Here is an 18,457-nt window from a genome sequence, read left to right as displayed (position 1 = left end):
AGTATCCAAATTATTTATATAAAAATTTCAAATAAAGGATTAAAATGTCATTTGTTTTGCATCAGGATAATTCATTGAGTATAATATTATCTTGAAAATGATAAATTGTTAAAATATTTAAATTACTGGTTAATAAAAACCTCATAAAATAGAAATTACTTTATTATAAAATTGTAACATATAGTCTATAGTTCAGTGCAATTCAATGATACAAAAAGCTAGATTCAGGTTTTTGTTTTCTGATAGAACTGTTGTACATTTAAATGCGAAGATAATAATTTGATGTTTTTTAATTTTATGAATGTATTATCAACATAAGTTATTTGAAATATGTAGTCATATAAATGACATCTAAGTTTCATTCCAAGGAATGCCACTAGAATAATTTAATGAAATGCTAAACACAAAAATATTCCAATGAAACAATGAAAGTTTTGTTTTGATTTGTTTGATTTTCTTTGTCTTTTTTTTTTTTTAATGAAATAGTGTCTCTCTGTAGCCACAGCTGGCTTGGAAATCTCTATGTAGAAGGTTGGCACCTATACCACTGAGATCCACCTGCCTCTTCTTCCTGAATGCTGGGGTAAAGGCATAGCCACCCCGCCCAGCTTCTTGTGAAAGTTTTAAGTGAAGAAATTCAAAAATTGGAAGGAAACCTTTGAATGCTATTGGAACTGAAAATATGAGACTTTTTCAATCTCAATGGAATTTAACTGTATTTGTTTTCAACTTTTGTGAAAATGAAATGAAGAATGAATTGATCTCAGTTTGCATTAAAACTGCTCACAGGTGTTATTTATATTTCCTGTACAACTTAACCAGTGTAAGGACAAAGCATAAGACTTTCCTAGATGCTGTGGAAACCTCATCTGTGGAGAAATAGTGACAGGAAAATGACACATTTATTATTCAGTCATTAAAACCTTTCTTTATTGATGCATTTTTTCCTGTCAGAATTAATCTGAGATCCCTTTTCCACACCAGAAACAAATATTGCTCCTCTCTCAACATATATTTCCAATGACTTTCAATCAAGTACAACCTTTTGCATGAAGGATGTGCATGAAGCTTATGCCTTCAAGGAAGTTCTATAAGAACTTACCCCATTTTTTGGAAAAGCAATCCATCCGAGGTCCCCCATGACTGTGCGGGAATCTAATAAATTCACTGAAAAAGAAGAAACAAAAACTGAATGAAATACATTTTAATGTATCCCTAAAGAGGTAGTGCTACTAGAATGCGTAACTGCTTATGTTACTGAAATTATATTATACATCCATTATGATTATTATACAAGTTATTGTTTATATAGACTAGTGTTGAGTTGCAAAAGAACAGGTAATTTTGAATAAATAAATGGAGCACTATAATAAAAACACACAAGCAATGTGACCTCTAATCTGTTATTTTTTCAAATAAGAATAAGATAGGTAATGTAAAAAAGATAAAAAGGCTTTTTATTAAGGCACAGAAATTGTGATTAATTTACAGTAATAAAATTGTATCTAAACATGTTTTATTTTCTTCCCCCAAGCTGTTATGTAGCAACAATAAATAAAATCACATAAACTATGTGATCACCAAGCTGGGCATGGTGGTACACACCTTTAATCCCAGCACTCAGGAGACAGAAGCTGGCGGATCTCTGTGAGTTCGAGGCCAACCTTGTATACAGGGAGACCCTGTCTCAAAAAAAAAAAATCTTTTATTTTATCAAATAAAGACTAAGATGGACAGGTAATATGAAAAAGAAAAAAAAAAGTCTTTTTTTTAAAGACACTGAAATCATGACTAATTTCAGCTGTAAAACTGGAGCTAAACATGTTCTATTTTCTCCAAACCCAAGCTGTTTTGAACAATAATAAAGTAATTTATATTAAATAACAATGAACTATTCAAAACATGTAACATTTTTATATTAACAAACATCTACAATACAAATAACAGAATTTAATTAGGAAATAAACCTATACACATTTATTCAAGATAAACTGTAGCAATTCTTGAGATTGTTTCTATAGTTAAACGTCCTTTGTACCCTCAGAGATGTCTTCTACTCATGTATGGCCAGAGATAAAATGTGCCACAAATTGAATTTTCAGATACTTCGCATCTAGTAGTCCTGCAGGAGGGTACAGATGAGTATATGTACACACACAACACACATGATCACATATAATGCACTTACATTCCATCCTTAGGCAATCAAATCAGCTAATGGGGTACTATCTATTTAAATGCTTTGGACTTTTACCAAAGATCTTTATTTTCCTAACTTTTTACCTCTTTTTTTCAAGCATCTTTGTGGTCCACTGTGCAATCTATTTCAACAGTTTGACTGAGCATGCCTTATGAGCCAGAAAGGAAGTCACACAGAATAATTCTAGTGAGAGGTTCTGAAGCTTAGTGTACCACATTCAAGAGCCAGTTTTCCTGAAGTGCCTTCAACTTTAAAAGTGTGAGTCTATCTGAAAATGTGAGCTGGGGATACAAAATGAGTAAGAGTTGATAGACTAGGAAACGTGTGGTCAGACTAACAAACAAACATAGAGAAAAAAGCTATGTGAACCTTATCATCATAAATGAAGGAGTAATTTTGGATCTTATAAAATGTATGCACATTTAAACTTTATTATCCTAATTTTGTTTAAGATGTAAAGATTAATGAGAAACAAAGTATACAAGTGAATATATGTATCCTATAAACAGTTAAAATCATAATAAGATTATAATAAATCAATAACTAAATTATAGGGAACAGAAAATGCTAGTTATTACATATTCATTGCTTTTCCTAAGTATAATTGCTTTTTTCTATGCCATCACTGTACTGCAAGTATAAAGATGCATGACATATAATATTTACATCATCTTTAGACTGCTGCCATCATATTGGCCTCATAGAATAATAAAAAAAACAACTATTTTGTGGAATTCCTAATTCTTTCATGGAATATTACCTTAACTGAAAAACCTGTTTATTTAAAAAAAAAATAGAAAAAGAAAAGAAAACAAACCACCCCCCAAACATACACACACATAAAATAAATGGTTTTGTTATCCACTGGTCTGCCAGTTATACCACTACATCTAATTTTTAAGGTAGATCCATGCTATTTATTTCATTCTGTTGTTGGCTTTTCTCTTCTCCATTGGAATAAGTAAAACATGAATACATTAAATATAAGTGTCCTTGGCCTCGTTTTAGTGTATCTGGAACACCAGGGCTCTGTCTAGACATGACTGAATACCCAGGGGAGTGAACACTTAAACTGTTATGTTTATTCATCTCAATGCTTAATTTTGATCATCTTTGATATTAAGCAGGAATTTGTATAGATGAGATATGGGAGTTAAGATCAGCAAAGGGTGTGACTGTGTCCCGGGTCAGTGGAAATTTATCCTGTGATTCAAACTGCTGTACACAGGAATATTAGGAATGCATAGCCAGCTTGCCAGCAGAAAAAGCATTCCTTGTAGGCCTCTTACTAATATACAGCTTTAAAATAGACATTATTTTTTAAAGAATTTCAATGCCAAAATTTGCTATTCAAAATTTGGTTGCTTGTTGCTTCATTATTTTTGGTTTACATTAATTTACATTATTATTTTCAGCATTTTTTTTGGTTAGAAATACATGTGGAAGAGAGTTAATGACCTCAGAATAATACTGCATTGTTAATATAAATTTGAAAGAGCAGTTTTCACTAGTTAAATATACCACAAAATACAAGACAATAGGTACAGTAGGAACTGATGATTTTACTTATTGTAATTATGTGAAAATACTTTCATTATGAAAAGAGACATTGAAGCTTCTTGGAAATGCATGTGTCACATCACTAAAACGTTTTTCCTCCTGAAAATACAATTTCAATAATTTCACAATGCAAAGAAAATATTGGGTCTGTAACTTGCAAATTTGAAATCCAGAAAAAGAATGTAAAATTGTGTCATTATTTTTGTATATAATGATGAATAAATTCTCAGGACCATTGTCAAGTACTCAGACACTTAAGAGAAAACAACTGTGATGAATATATAAAATTTTAATAATGTGTAACTTCCTGGGACCAGCAGCTTTCCTTGGTAAGGTTAGCAGTGACCACTCTTCCTTGATGCCCCCAGCATCATTCACTCTCCCAGCTCCCCACCCCACCTTTTCTCCTATGAGGGGCACTGACCCATTTCTTGTCTTGGCACCCCAGACCTCTGGTTTGACCTCTTGGCCCAGACTTCCCACTGCATCCTGATCCTTTGCATTCAGACCAACCCAGTTCTTCCCTGTAGTCCCTGGCAGCCCTTGGGGCCTCTTTCCATTCCCACTTCCTTTTGCATATCTAGGCAACCCAGCCACCCAGCTTTGTGGGGCCAGCATCTTTCGTGAATGGATACAGTCCTTAGGAGAAAACCTGAGAGCATCTGATCCTCACCCGACTTGGGCCTCTGTGGGAACTCCTGAGGAGGAAGACAAAATCAATTTGGCTCCTCCAGTATAGAATCAAAAGAGAGAAATTGAAGCCTAGACCAACCAGCTTTTCATACCCAACAAGTAAATTACAAAGGCACACAAAGTTAAAAAAAGAAGTAGACCTAAACTCAACAAAGGAAGGTGGGTCTCACACAAAAATCAGAAACTACTAAAGTCATGTAGAAGTCAGAGTGAGAAAATAATAACATGAAAAAACAAAATAATATATCCCAACCAAGTACCAGTAGACCTGTAGAGGAGTACAATGAGAACACACTAGAGATAACACAGGACATGGAATTCAATAGAACAATTATAAACATGATAAAAGAATTATGTGAATTTAAAGAACACACAAAGAAAGAAATCATAGAGCTGAAAGATGATAGGGATAAACTTCTGAATTAATTCAGAAAAGAGATAGAAATATTGAAGAATAATCAGGCTGAAATGAAGAAGTCTCTGAAACACTCAATAAGCCAATTAGAAATGACAGAGAAGGCCTCACCAACAGGATGAATGAAATGCAAAACAGAATATCAAGACTGGAACACAAAGTGGATGAATTAGACCACTCAAGGAAAGATTATGGGGTTGGGGACTTAGCTCAGTGCTAGTGCTTGCCTGGCAAGCACAAAGCCCTGGGTTCGTTCCTCAGCTCTGAAAAAAAAAAAAAAAAAAAGATTATGAAAAATTTAATAAAACACAAGAATGGAATATGCAGGAATAGTGTGACACCATAAAAAGACCAAACTTATGAATCATAGGCATACAAGAAGGAGAAGAATCCCAGGATAATGATATGTACCAGATGTTCAACAGGATTGTAGAAGACAATTTCCCAAAATTAAAGAAAGACATGCCCATACAAATACAAGAAGCATATCGAGCACCAAATAGACAGGACCAGAAAAGACACACTCCATGGCACATCATAGTAAAAACACTAAACATACAGAACAAATAGAGAATACTGAAAGCTGCAAAAGAAAAACAACAAGCTAGATATAAAGGGAAATGAATCAGAATTACACCTGATGTTTCAGTGCAAACTATGAAAGCCAAGAGAGCCTGGACCTAAGTATTCCCAATTCTAAATGACCACAGATGCCAACCCAGATTACTTTACCCAGCCAAAATGTCTATTATAGTCAAAGGGGAAAGAAAAATCTCCCATGACATCATAGGCTGAAAGAATTCATATCCAAAAGTCAGCCCTTCAAAGAGTTCTTGAAGCAGTAAAAAGAGGTGAAGAAAGGAACAACTACACCCAAGGAGGGTACAGAAAGAAACATAATGAAGGTATACCCGTGGAAATGCACAGCTACACTAAGAATGTGAACAGAAATAAAAATAACTGGAATCATCTTTCAGTAATAACTTTAAATATCAATGGACTGAACACCCCAGTCAAAAGACACAGACTAGTTGAAAGGATTAAGAAACAAACCCATCCTTTTGTTGTCTACAAGATACTAATCTCACTTTCAAGGAAAGGCACTACCTTAAGGTGAAAGGACGAAAAAAATATATAGCAAGTGAATAGTACTAGGAAAAAACCAGGTGTTTCAATTCTAATATTCGACAAAATAGCCTTCAAACTAAAACTAATCAGAAGAGATAAAAAGGGCCACTTCAATCTGATCAAAGGAACAATTGACCAAGAAGATATTACAATCATGAACATATATTCACCAAACTCTGGTGCACCCAACTTCATAAAAACAGTACTACAGGACTGGAAAAAACAGAATAATCCCAACTCATTAATACCTGGTGACTTCAATACCCCATGTCTCCATCAGATAGTTCAACAGGATAGGGAATTAACAGAGTGGCATCTGAATTCAACAATACTATACATCAAATGGGCCTAACAGACATTTACCAAATATTCCACTCAAGCACCAATGAATATACTTTCTGTTCAGTGCCCCATGGATCTTTCTTGAAAACCAATCACATACTAGAGCAGAAAATAAGCCTCAAAAAATACAAAAAGATTGAAATAATTCCATGCGTTCTATCAAACCACAATGCAATAAAGCTTAAAGTCAACACTGGAAGAAACCCTACTAATTGCATGAACAAATGGAGATTAAACAAAACACTCTTGAATGATGAAAGGGTCAAAGGAGAAATTAAGAAAGAAATAAAAATTTTCGTAGAACTAAATGAAAAGGACAATACAAGACAACACAACCTCTGGGATATGTTGAAAGCAGTCCTTAGAGGGAAGTTTATAGCTCTAAATGCATTCATTAAAAAATCAGAAAGAACACAAATAAATGACTTAACATTGCAACTCAAGACACTTAAAAAGCAACAATAAATGAAACATAAACCCAGGAGACAAGAAGAAATAACAAAAATCAGAACAGAAATTAATGAAATAGAAACTAAGAAAACAATACAAAGAATCAATGAATCTAAGAGCTGGCTCATTGAAAACATAAACAAGATTGACAGACCTCCTAGTCCAGGTAACTAAAAGAAAGAAAGAGAACCTCCAAATCAACAAAATCAGAGATGAAAGGGGAAAATCACAACAGACAAAAAAAAAAGATCCAGAACATTATAACGGAATAGTTTAAAAACCTATATGCTACCTAATTTGAAAACCTAAAAGAAATAGATGGGGATCTAAAAGCATGGGAACCACCAAAACTAACCCAAGAAGAGATCAACATCTTAAACAGATCCATAACACATAAGGAAATTGAAACAGTAATACAAAACCTCCCAACTGAAAAAATCCCAGAACAAGATGGAATTACAGCAGAATTCTAATAGACATTTAAAGAATATCTACATCTAATACTACTTAATTTGTTCAAAAATATATGCATGGAGAGAGAACTTCCAAATTGCTTCTATTAAGCCAGGACCACTATAATACCAAAGCCAGGTAAATATACAAAAAGAAAACTACAGACCCATCTCTTTAGTGAACATAGATGCAAAATTTCTCAACAAAATATTTGCAAACTGCATTACAGACACTCATCAAAAAAGATCATTCACCATGATTACATTGGCTTTATTCCAAAGATGCAGGGATGGTTCAATATATGTAAGTCAATACACTCCATAAATCATATAAATGGACTCAAAGACAAGAACCACATGGTCATCTCAATAGGTGCAGAGAAAGCCTTTGACAAAATTCAATATGCATTTATGTTCAAAGTCCTAGAGGGAATTGGATTGGAGGGAGCATACCTCAACATAATTAAAGCCATATACAACAATCCCACAGCCAACATCCTAAATGGAGAAAAACTGGAAGTATTCTCATTAAAATCAGGAACCAGATTAGGCTGCCCACTATCCCAATGCCTTTTTAACATAGTGCTTGAAAGTCTTGAAAGAGCAATAAGACAAGAGAAGAAAATTAAAGGAGTAATAATTGGAAAATAGAGATTAAGTTATCCATTTTTGAAGATGATATGAAATATCTAAGACATGCCCAAAATTCCACCAGAAAATTCCTAGAAATGATTAACACTTTCAGTTAAGTGGTAGGTTACAAAATTAATCTACGAAAGTCTGTAGCCTTCTATATAGCAATAAGAAGCAATCAGTGAAAGAGTAAATGGAAACACTCTCTTTCACAATAGCTGAAAAAAATAATTAATTAATTAATTAAATATCTCAGGATAAACCTGATCAAAGATATTAAAGACCTCTACAATGAAAATTTTACATCTTTAAAGAAAGAGATTGAGGAAGGCATCAGAAGATGGAGGAACCTCCCATGCTCATGGATTGGAAGAATTAATATTGTGAAAATGACCATCCTACCAAAAGCCATGCAATGCCAATTAAAATCCCAATGACATTCTTTACAGAATTAGTAAAAACATCCTAAGATTCATATGGAAGCAAATAAGACCTCGGCTTGCAAAGCAACCCTGAGTACTATGAGCAATGCTGGGTGGATTACTATATCAGATTTTAAACTGTATTACAGACTATGGTCATTAAAAAAAAGCATGATAGTGGCACAAAAATAGAGCCATAGATCAATGGAACAAAATTGAAGACCCAAATATGAGTATATGCAATTTCAACCACCCGATATTTGACAAAGGGATCAAGAATATTCACTGGAGGAAAGACAACATTTTTAGCAAATGGTGCTGGCAAAACTGGATCTCCACCTATAAAAGATTGAAACTAAATGCCCATCTTTTCCCTTGCACAAAAGTGAACTCCAAATGGATCAAAGACCTTAATGTGAAGCCTGAAATTCTGAAAGTGTTAGAAGAAAACATTGACAATACCCTATAAGATACAGGTGTAAGAAAGGATTTTCTACACCCGACAACAATTGTTCAGGAAACAAGGTCAAGAATCAACAAATGGGACTTCATTAAACTAAAATGCTTTTCTACATCAAAAGAAGCAACCAAGGAAGTGAAGAGAAAACACACAGAATGGGAGAAAATCTTCATCAGCAACACATCGGACCGAGGTTTAACATCCAGAATGTACAATGAACTCAAAAAACAAATAAGAAAGGAAGTAACACAAATTAAAAGACGGGATAAGGAGCTGAACAGAGAGTTCTCAAAAGCCATAAAGATGCCTAAGAGCATCTCAGAAGGTGTTCAACGTCATTACTAATTAGGGAAATGAAAATTAAAACCACTTTAAGATTTCATCTTACCCCAGTCAGACTGACTAATATCAAGAGAACAAATGATACCAAATATTAGAGAGGATGTGGGGAAAGGGGAACACTCATCCACTGCTGGTGGGATTGCAAACTTGTTCAACCCCTATGGAAAGCAGTGTGGAGAAGTCTTAAAATACTACAGAAGAACCTACCATTTGACCCAGTTATAACATTCCTTGGCATATACCCAAGGAATTCATCCTATTGCAGAAACACTTGTACATCCATGTTTGTAGCTGCTCTTTTCACAATAGCTGAGAGATGGAAGCAACCTAAGTGTCCCCCACCTGACAAGTGGATAAGGAAAATGTGATTCATTTATTCGATGGAATTTTACTCAGCAGTAACAAAAGATGAAATCATAAATTTCACAGGTAAATGGGTGGAACTAGAAGCTATTATACTAAGTGAAGTAACACAGACTCAGAGAAGCAGAAAACATGTTCGCCTGCATATGTGGATCCTAGCACCAGATCCTTATAAGTGAGTATATATCCAGACACAACTACAGCAACCAGGATAATGAAAAGGAACCAGGGAGGTAAAGGAAAAGAGAGACTCTAAAAGAGAACAGTAGGAAATGTGTTAATAAGGGAGATATGGATAAAAATGGGGGTATTTTAAGGGGAGAGGGAAGGGAGGATTATACAAGGAACCTTGTTGATAATGGGAACCAATAAGCTCAAGAGAGGTAGGCCCATAGAAGAAAGGTATTATTAAGGGAGAAATAGGAAAATGGGGCACTTTAAATGGGGAAACCATGATGGAAGCGTTAGACAATGCAAGAGATAAATAATTCTCAGCTAGTTTAAAACCAACCAAACAAACAAACAAACAAAAGAGGGACTCATATTAGTCCACAACCTACTGACAAATTATACATATAACTAGCTCAAGGAACATAATATATGTCTAGCCAAGATTCATCTGAGAATATTTGGCTTTTTGACCAAGCTTTATCTAAATAGCATATAGTAATTAAAAGCACCAGACTGATGGGACTAACCTTCTTGGACATTTAACAGCCATACTTTGAGGCATATACTAATTCAGTCAGAGGGACTTAAATGACAGTTTTTGCTCCTTGCCCTCCACAGTCAACTAAGTTGCAGGGGACTATGGAGCATCTCTCAAAATGTCCTATAATTGTAGTGAATCACCTGTCCTCTTGATCAAGGAGGCCATGGCGATGCCACCAAAAGGACTTAAATCAGTGTCCAGTCTACAAAGAGGAGGGCCAACCCAGAGGAAACATTTCCTCCACGCTTCCAAGTGAAGCCATCTACAGTTCCAGGAGGACCTTTGACTTATCTTCACATAGATGGAATTGGTAGAGGCAAGGAGCCAGGGGCTCCTCCTAAGCCTATGTGACCCCTGAGGAACAGATCTTCAAACGACCATAAGAGTAAAAATAAATTTATCTGGGAAATCCCATGGCCTTAAACACCCAAAATGAAAGTATAACCAAAGATTAAAGAGGTCAGTATTAATTCTTTGAGTCCATGTGTGTAGCTAAAGGCTACATAACAAGAAACAATGCCAGACAGGAGAAACTTGCCTTTGAGTTTTTGGCCAGGGTGGCCCAAGAGACTCCTAGACAGTAACCCAGCATAGAAGTGGAAAAACGAACAGCAAACCCCAATCTTATCTAATGGAATATTGGCAACAGCTTTCTGCTAGATGAGGAAAAGCTGATCTTCCTAAAACAAGGAACTATAGATAGGCTGACTAGACTCAGGGGATGGATACACACTAGGGAATGACTGGGGCACTGACAACACAGTGGACTGTAATAGGGATGACAGAGTATACAGTCTCCAATGGGGGTGGGGGAAATGGGAAAGTGTCACTTGCAATGCAGTATATAGATGAAAAAGATTGAATTGCTTCTCATCCTTTTGGCTAACATCAAGTGTAGTATCTGTTCTTATTTTAATAGATTAATAAGATTGTTTGGGATATTCTGCATGAAATACACATAAAAATTCAATAAAAATGAGTTATAGTTGAGGAAGAATCATAAAAATTTGCTTCATGTTAATTAGTAGAAGTGAAAAACATTACTATTGAAATCTACTTGATGACTTTATATCCATGCTCAGGGGCCAAGGGTCTCAGAAAGTAACTGACTGTGACTACTAATAAATATATGGAGATTAGAGATGCATTTGCAAACATATAAGTGTTAGTTGCATTAAAATGAGATTTTCTGTATGAAACAGTATAATTTAATAATGAATGGGGATCTTTTTTAAAGGCTAAAACCTCACTCAATTTTATGTCTTATCGGGTTTATACTGAGTACGATATTGTAAGACTGTATGAATTCAACCCTAAACCTAAAAATTTATAGCCAATTTTTAAAAATATACATCTTAGCTCTGGAAATTGTTATTTAATATGTCAATGCTGTTGTAATGAAATGCTTCTTCTAATTATGTGGTTGTTAAATATTTTTTTAAAAAAGTGTAACCTTCTTTGCTAATCATTAAACATGCTGCTTTAGCTATATCATATAACTGTCTCCTTTTCTGAGAATTGTTAAGTCTTCATGTTTCTTTGAAAAACACATCTCATGAAATAGCTTCTTTGGTTAAGTCATAAAAGATATTTTCTTTCCTAAATGTGAGTGAGGTCTTCTGTTATCCTCCAGTTCTTATCTCTTCGAAAAGCTGTTTTGTTTTTTAAAAGAACATAACAGTGAGGGCTAGTGAGATGGTTGAAAGGTTAAGAGCATGTGCTGCTCTTTCAGAGGACTCTTATAGACTTCAGCTTCTAATAGCCACATCAGGTGGCTTACAACCACCTGTAACAACTCAGGGATGCCACACCCTCTCCCAGCTTCTAGAGATACCTGCACTCATGTGCACATATCCTCACACAGACAGAAGCATACACATAACTAATAAAAAATAAAACTGTTTTAAGGAGCACAACTGACTGAAATCCAGGATAATTTCAAACACTTGAGTAACTGTCTTAAAAACAAATCATATTGGAGCCTCGAACGATGATTCAGCATTTAAGAGAACTGGTTGCTCTTGCAAAAGGCCTGGGTCCAAATTCTAGTATACACATGACAGTGAGCAACCGTCAGTAATTCCAATTCCAGGGGATCCATGCCCTCTTCTGTCCTTTGTGGGCACTGCACAAAACAATCATACTTATACACATGGAGGCATTACACTCATAAACATAAAAATTATTTTAAAAAATGAAAAATGAAAAATGAATTGTCTTCATAGGCAGTACCAAGATTTAGGTATAGGGATAGAGTTTCTAAATCAGGTATCAATTGTTCAGAAGTAAGCTCAATAATGAACAAGTGGGACTTCATTAAACTAAAAAGCCTCTGTACAGCAAAATAAACAAGAAAGGAAGTGAAGAGAAAACAGACAGAGTAGGAGAACATCTTTACCAGGAACACATCTGACAGGGGTTTAACATCCAGAATATATAAAGATCTCAAAAAACAAAGAATCAATAATAAAAATAACACAAAGGGTGGGCTATGAATCTAAAGAAATTATCAAAAAAATACATAGATAACTAAGAAACACCTTAAAAAGTGTTTACCATTCTTAGTAATTAAGGAAATGCAAATTAAAACCACTTTAAGATTTCATACTACCCAATTAGACTGGCTAAAGTCAAGAGAACAAAGGATACCAAATAGTGGAGACAATGTGGGGAAAGGGCAATACTCATTCATGGCTGTGGGATTGCAGACTCATGCATATACCCAAAGGACTCAATCTACTTCAAAAATACTTGCACAGCCATACTTGTCGCTGCTCTTTTCACAATCTCTAAGAAATGGAAGCAATCTTTGTGCCCGCACTGATGATAATGAAAATTTGATGCATTGGCACTCGGGGTTCTATTCAGTGGCAAAGAAAAATGAAATCATGAAATTTGCTGGTAAGTGATGGAACTAGAAACTGTTATACTAAGTAACACAGACACAGAAAAACAAATGATGTATCTTCTTCCTCATTTGTAGACCATAGTACCAAATCCTTTTTTGTGAGTATAAATTCTGAAGTGCCTGAAGGATCCAGGAAAATGGAAAGGTACCAGGGAGGTAAAAGGAAAGGAGTCAGAGAGAGAACAGTAGGAGACACATATTACCAAGAGATGGATAGGTAAAATGGGGGAATTAAGTGGAAGGGAGAGAGGAATGGTTAAACAAGGAACTATGGGGAAAAAAGGAGAAGAAGGAGCAGAAGAAATGGGGACCATAGGAGACAGGTATTACCAAGGGAGAAATGGGGAAAATGAGGGTACTTAAACTGGGGAGAGAGGAGCAAGGGTAAGGAAGGGGATATAAAGAGTAAGATGTGCATGAAATATACAAAAATTCAGTAAAAATATACAATAAAAGAAAGAATCATTTTCAGTGAGCTGGTTAATAGGATGTGTCTGAGACTAGTGGTTCTTAGAGAGGATGTCTGATGATGTTTATAAGGTTGTGTGTGTGTGTGTGTGTGTGTGCGCGCGCATGTGTGAACATTTGGGGTGGACACCTAGGAACTATTTGCTACTGACCTTTAATGAAAAAATAGCTAAGCGTGTAGTTAAGCCATTCCCAAACACACAACAAAGAATACCATAAAATAATTATCTGACCTAAGTTTTATTAGTGCTAAAACTGAAATATTCTGTTATTTATCTATTTATATCACAAAAAAACCCTACTTCAAAATTTATTCATATCGTATATGAATCGTAATCTCTCTTAACAAAAGTTATCTTATTTGGAACCATTCCTTATAAAACAAAATAAGAATTTATATTTAAGAATATGAAAATAGGGATGGAGAGATGGCTCAGTAGTTAGGAGAACTGGCTATTCCTGCAGAGAATCCGAATTCATCTCCCAGCACCCATATGGTGACTAACAATAGTCTATAACTCTAGTTCCAGGAAATCTGATGCTCTCCACTGACCTATTTGGCCATTGGATGACATGAGTGTACTTACATACATACAGGCAATACATTCATATACATAAAATAAAGCAATAAATAAAAATGTTAAAATAATATAAAAATGCTAAAAGTCTGTTTTACAGAAATAAAATAGAATATTCTACAGACACAATTCTAGTTACTTTTCACAAAACTAATACAATTAAAGGTATTTTTATTTTAACTTTAATCGTTTCTCAGCTTTCATGATGGAATATATTTAAAAAATTCTCACTGATATTATTAATGCCTCAGTTTCCTCTGCTAGTTATATATGAACACACACACACACACGCACAAAATGAAAAGGTATTATTTTTTAAAATCTAGACATAGCGACAGAGGGTATATAAATGTGAGATTTTGAAAGTTCATTTCTCCTTTTTTGACCATTAAAACGAATGGATTGGCATTAATGGAGTGCAATCACTAAGTGTCTTTGCTACAATTACAGTAATTAAATTGTTCTGAACAGTATATATGCTTGTTGTAAATCACAATGCATACACAATGAGTATTGATCTTCATTGTACAACTTAATTAAAACTTGTCCAAGAGAAAACCACCAATGAATATAATTAGAGGAAATGTTTGATACCACAGTTATTCTGGAAGTCATTAATTAGATATCAAATATTTTGCAGAAAATGTCTTTCCTTTTCTAATATTTTAAAATAAAGCCACATAGTGAAATTTACATGGCCTTCAAACTCATTTTCTCACTCAGATATTAATCATATAATTATGATGAAGATGGGTAGATTGGTTAGTATTCTAATCAGTACTTAAGAAGGCATTTTCTTTAGGAGAAATAAGTCCTCAGGGATCAATGAGTGCATAATCTATCGCAAATTCCTAGTTCACATAGAAAAGGAAAAAAACTTCACAAATGAAATTTTTAAATTATTTTATTTAAAAAAATGTGTGTACATTTGTGCCTGTGTGGGAGTCTGTGTGTTTGTGTAAGTGTAGTGCTTATGGAGGTCAGAGCGGGTGCCAGATTCCCAGAGGTAGAGTTACAAGTTGTTAGCTGAAATGGGTGCTGGGAATCAAATTGGGTCCCCTTAGAGAGCTGTATACGCTCTTAACCACTGAGTCTTCTCTCCAGTCATACAATATTTTCCAAGTAAGTCACATAATATTGACCAAACAAAAGCTAATTCTAAATAATCATAAATATACTTTCGTTTCTTGATATTATTAATCTCAATGCCTTATATAATAAGAGTTTATAAACAGGTTATTTTCAGAAAAGGGAAAAGATAGCAACTCATTTATAGTGGAACTAAGGGCATATGAGGAGCACATGATGATTAAAAGAGACTGTATAAGAAGACTGAGTTCTCATCTTCACGCATCCTAATGCTGAGAGATACGTATAAGGTAAAATAAAAATATGATCATTATGCTTATAAATTCAAATATTCATAACTTGCTAATTATCAATTGAGTGTACTTCATTTTCTTTAACATCTTGATAACATAAATCACTAAGATTAAGAAAATGTATATTTGATTCCCCAGGAAAAAAACACGCAGGAATGAATATATTTTCAGTCTCTGGCTAGTTGAATGGCAGATTAAAGTCATCTGATAGCATCTCCATCCTTCTGTGATGAACAAGGCCTGGAGAGAATGCATTATCTTTGAGGACAAGAAAGGGTAGTTGAGTGCAAAAGGTATATTCTTACTCTCCTTCTGTTCTTTGTCTTCCTTAATCTTCACACAACAGTTTCAATGGCAGTCAGAACTCTACTACAATATGAAGATAGAATAAAGTCAATTAGTGGAAGGTAGATAGCATTCCTTTGTGCTAAGGAACACAGAATCAAAATCCCATAGGATATAATATATATTTGATGGATGCTTGCTTATTGATTTCTATTTATCAATATTAGAAAGGCCCCTGGGTTCAATTACAGCACACATTTAATTAATCTGTGGTAACAGACTCCAGATATACAGCTGTCCAGCCTTTCTGCATTGCTCCATTCAGGACAAATGTGATTTATTGCTCTCTGGGTTGATTTTATAGTTTGTCAACTACTTCAGGGCACAAAGAATAGTCAACAAAATGGAGAAAAAAGGAGTATGTATTTCTCATTGTAAAACTAAATTTGCAAATTTGGCTAAAATTTATGTGATAGATTGAAGGGTGTTACATATATTTTTGTTATTTCCTGACTTAAATACAGAAATCCATAACCAGATATAATTCCATAGACAAAGAAATGGAAGAGAATTATTTTATGTTGTAATTTTGAGCAGCGCATGTGCATAGAAAGATTATAGGGAAAGAACGTATTTAGTGTCATGTGTCAAATGTTCTGCAAAACAATATATGTACACTCTCTCATCTACTCCTCTAACAAACCTAAGATAGCATTGAGACTTTGACATTCTGCTCAGTACACCAGCAGAAATCAAGGAGTAAGAAAGCATGATACTGCACTGATGCCTTAATGACAGACACTGCACTGATGCCTTAATGACAGACTATGAGCTCTAATGACTGCTCCTGCAGTCAACTTTTCCGCTTATACCTAGACATAATTGATTATTGCAACTACTTGAGGTAACTACCATCAAATAAACTGACTCCATTCTAACCTAACAGTTGCCTCAAATGTCAGAATTACCCGAGAAGCTTATCTTTCAGTAATTAGTTCTCTTGTACTAAAGTGCAAAATATTTTTAACATGATTAATTTTTAATTTGATTTTTAGTTAGCATACAAAGTAATGTTTTATGGCATTTTATGCATACTTAGCTTTGCTTATTCCTCTCCCCAACAGCACAGGCTCCTTTCTCCTGCTTCTAATCTCCACTTGTACCGATCCACAGCCAGTTATTCCTCTTTGCACTATATTGTCAATGTGTTCTGTTACGTTCCTGGACTACCTTCCTTAAAGCTTCTTTTTACCTTCTTGTGGGCCGTTTTCTGGTTTAATGACGTATACTCATAGTCATTCTCACGTAAGTAGACATACATTAAAAACTGGGAACTAAGGGGCTGGAGAGATGACTCAGTGGTTAAGAGTACTGTCTGTTCTCACAAAGGACCTGGGTTCGATTCCCAGCACCCACATGCTGTTGACAAACCGTCAGTAAGTCCGGTTCTCGGGGAAATCTTATGGTTTCTTTGGACCTCTGTTTGGGTATTGCACGACATGGGTGCACACATGCGGGCAATACACTCATACACATAAAATAAAAATAAAATTATAAAAAAGATTGTTTAAAAATTAGAAACTAGGCTCCACATATGAGAGAGAACATGCAACTTTTTTTTCTTTTTGAGCTAGGCTTAATTCAAATAATAGAATATATATGAGGCCATCTATTTTCCTGAAAATTTCATTAGTAATTTCATATTTCTTCTTAGATGAATAAAATATCATGGTGTCTACTTGCCATGTTTTCATTATCCACTCATCAGTTGATAGACAATAGGTTGGTTCCTTTAAAATGCTATTCTGAATCAAGCATCAATTAACCAGGATATGAAAATATCTCTGTGGTAGGACATAGTCCTTTGGGTATTTACCCAGGAGTGGTGGATTTGGATCATATGATAGTTCAACTTTTTAGTTGTATTGTAGTTACTGTTGTTATGTTTGTTGTCGTTTTTTAGAGAAACTGCCACAAAGATTTCCATTGCAGCTGTAAAAGCTTGCATTTTTACCCAAAGTGACTATTTCCCCATATTATTCCTAAATTAGTTGCCTTTTTTTTTGATGGTACTATTCTTACTGGGGTAAGGTGATTTTTAAATTAATTTTCATGCACATTTCTCTGATGACTGAGAATGTTGAACAATCAATATGTACTAGACATTTGTGTTTCTTCTTTATAGGACTGTATGTCCAGTTCATTGATTCATTTAAAAAATGGTATGGGCATTTTTGGTGCTTAATTTTTTGCAATTATTTCTAGCTAGTGCCCATACCCTCAAAGATAATGAGTTGTTTGAATTATCTCACTATACCTTATTCCCGTTATTCCATTTTGCTTTTTATTAACATAGGTAAGCAGTTTGCATTATTCTCTCTGGTTCCTTTCCTTCTTTGTTCTTTCCTACAGTATTCGGGATTGAATCTCAGGCCAGGCTCTTCATGGGCTGATGTTCTACCACCACGCACCCAACCCTATCTGGTTTCTTTTACTCCTGATTTTGTATATTATATTCATCTGTGTTATCATGTAAAGTTGGAGTTAGATTATTCTAATTGCTGTTTTGCAATCAATTGTGTGACTATATTTCAATCTAGTTATGTATCTTATTACTGGTTGTCACATGAGTTAGTTTTAGTGGTTTATTTTCTTTTGTATTGA

At 34.6% G+C, this 18,457-nt stretch overlaps 1 protein-coding gene and 1 pseudogene across 8 annotated transcripts in view; one reads left to right on the top strand and one right to left on the bottom strand.

Annotated features, from left to right (window-relative positions):
- Positions 1 to 18,457, bottom strand: part of Epha5 (EPH receptor A5) — a 378,563-nt gene that overhangs the window by 327,882 nt on the left and 32,224 nt on the right. For all 8 annotated transcript variants that reach the window (XM_008833254.2, XM_008833253.3, XM_008833256.2 and 5 more), the window contains exon 2: positions 1,103 to 1,167. In XM_008833254.2, coding sequence (XP_008831476.1) covers positions 1,103 to 1,167 — 65 coding nt within the window. The remainder of the gene's footprint in view (positions 1 to 1,102; positions 1,168 to 18,457) is intronic.
- On the top strand, positions 11,035 to 11,133 carry LOC115070434 (annotated as a pseudogene).

The sequence above is a fragment of the Nannospalax galili genome, unplaced genomic scaffold, assembly GCF_000622305.1.
Source record: "Nannospalax galili isolate Female #2095 unplaced genomic scaffold, S.galili_v1.0 scaffold433, whole genome shotgun sequence".
Taxonomy (NCBI): domain Eukaryota; kingdom Metazoa; phylum Chordata; class Mammalia; order Rodentia; family Spalacidae; genus Nannospalax; species Nannospalax galili.
This window is presented reverse-complemented; position numbering and strand designations above follow the sequence as displayed.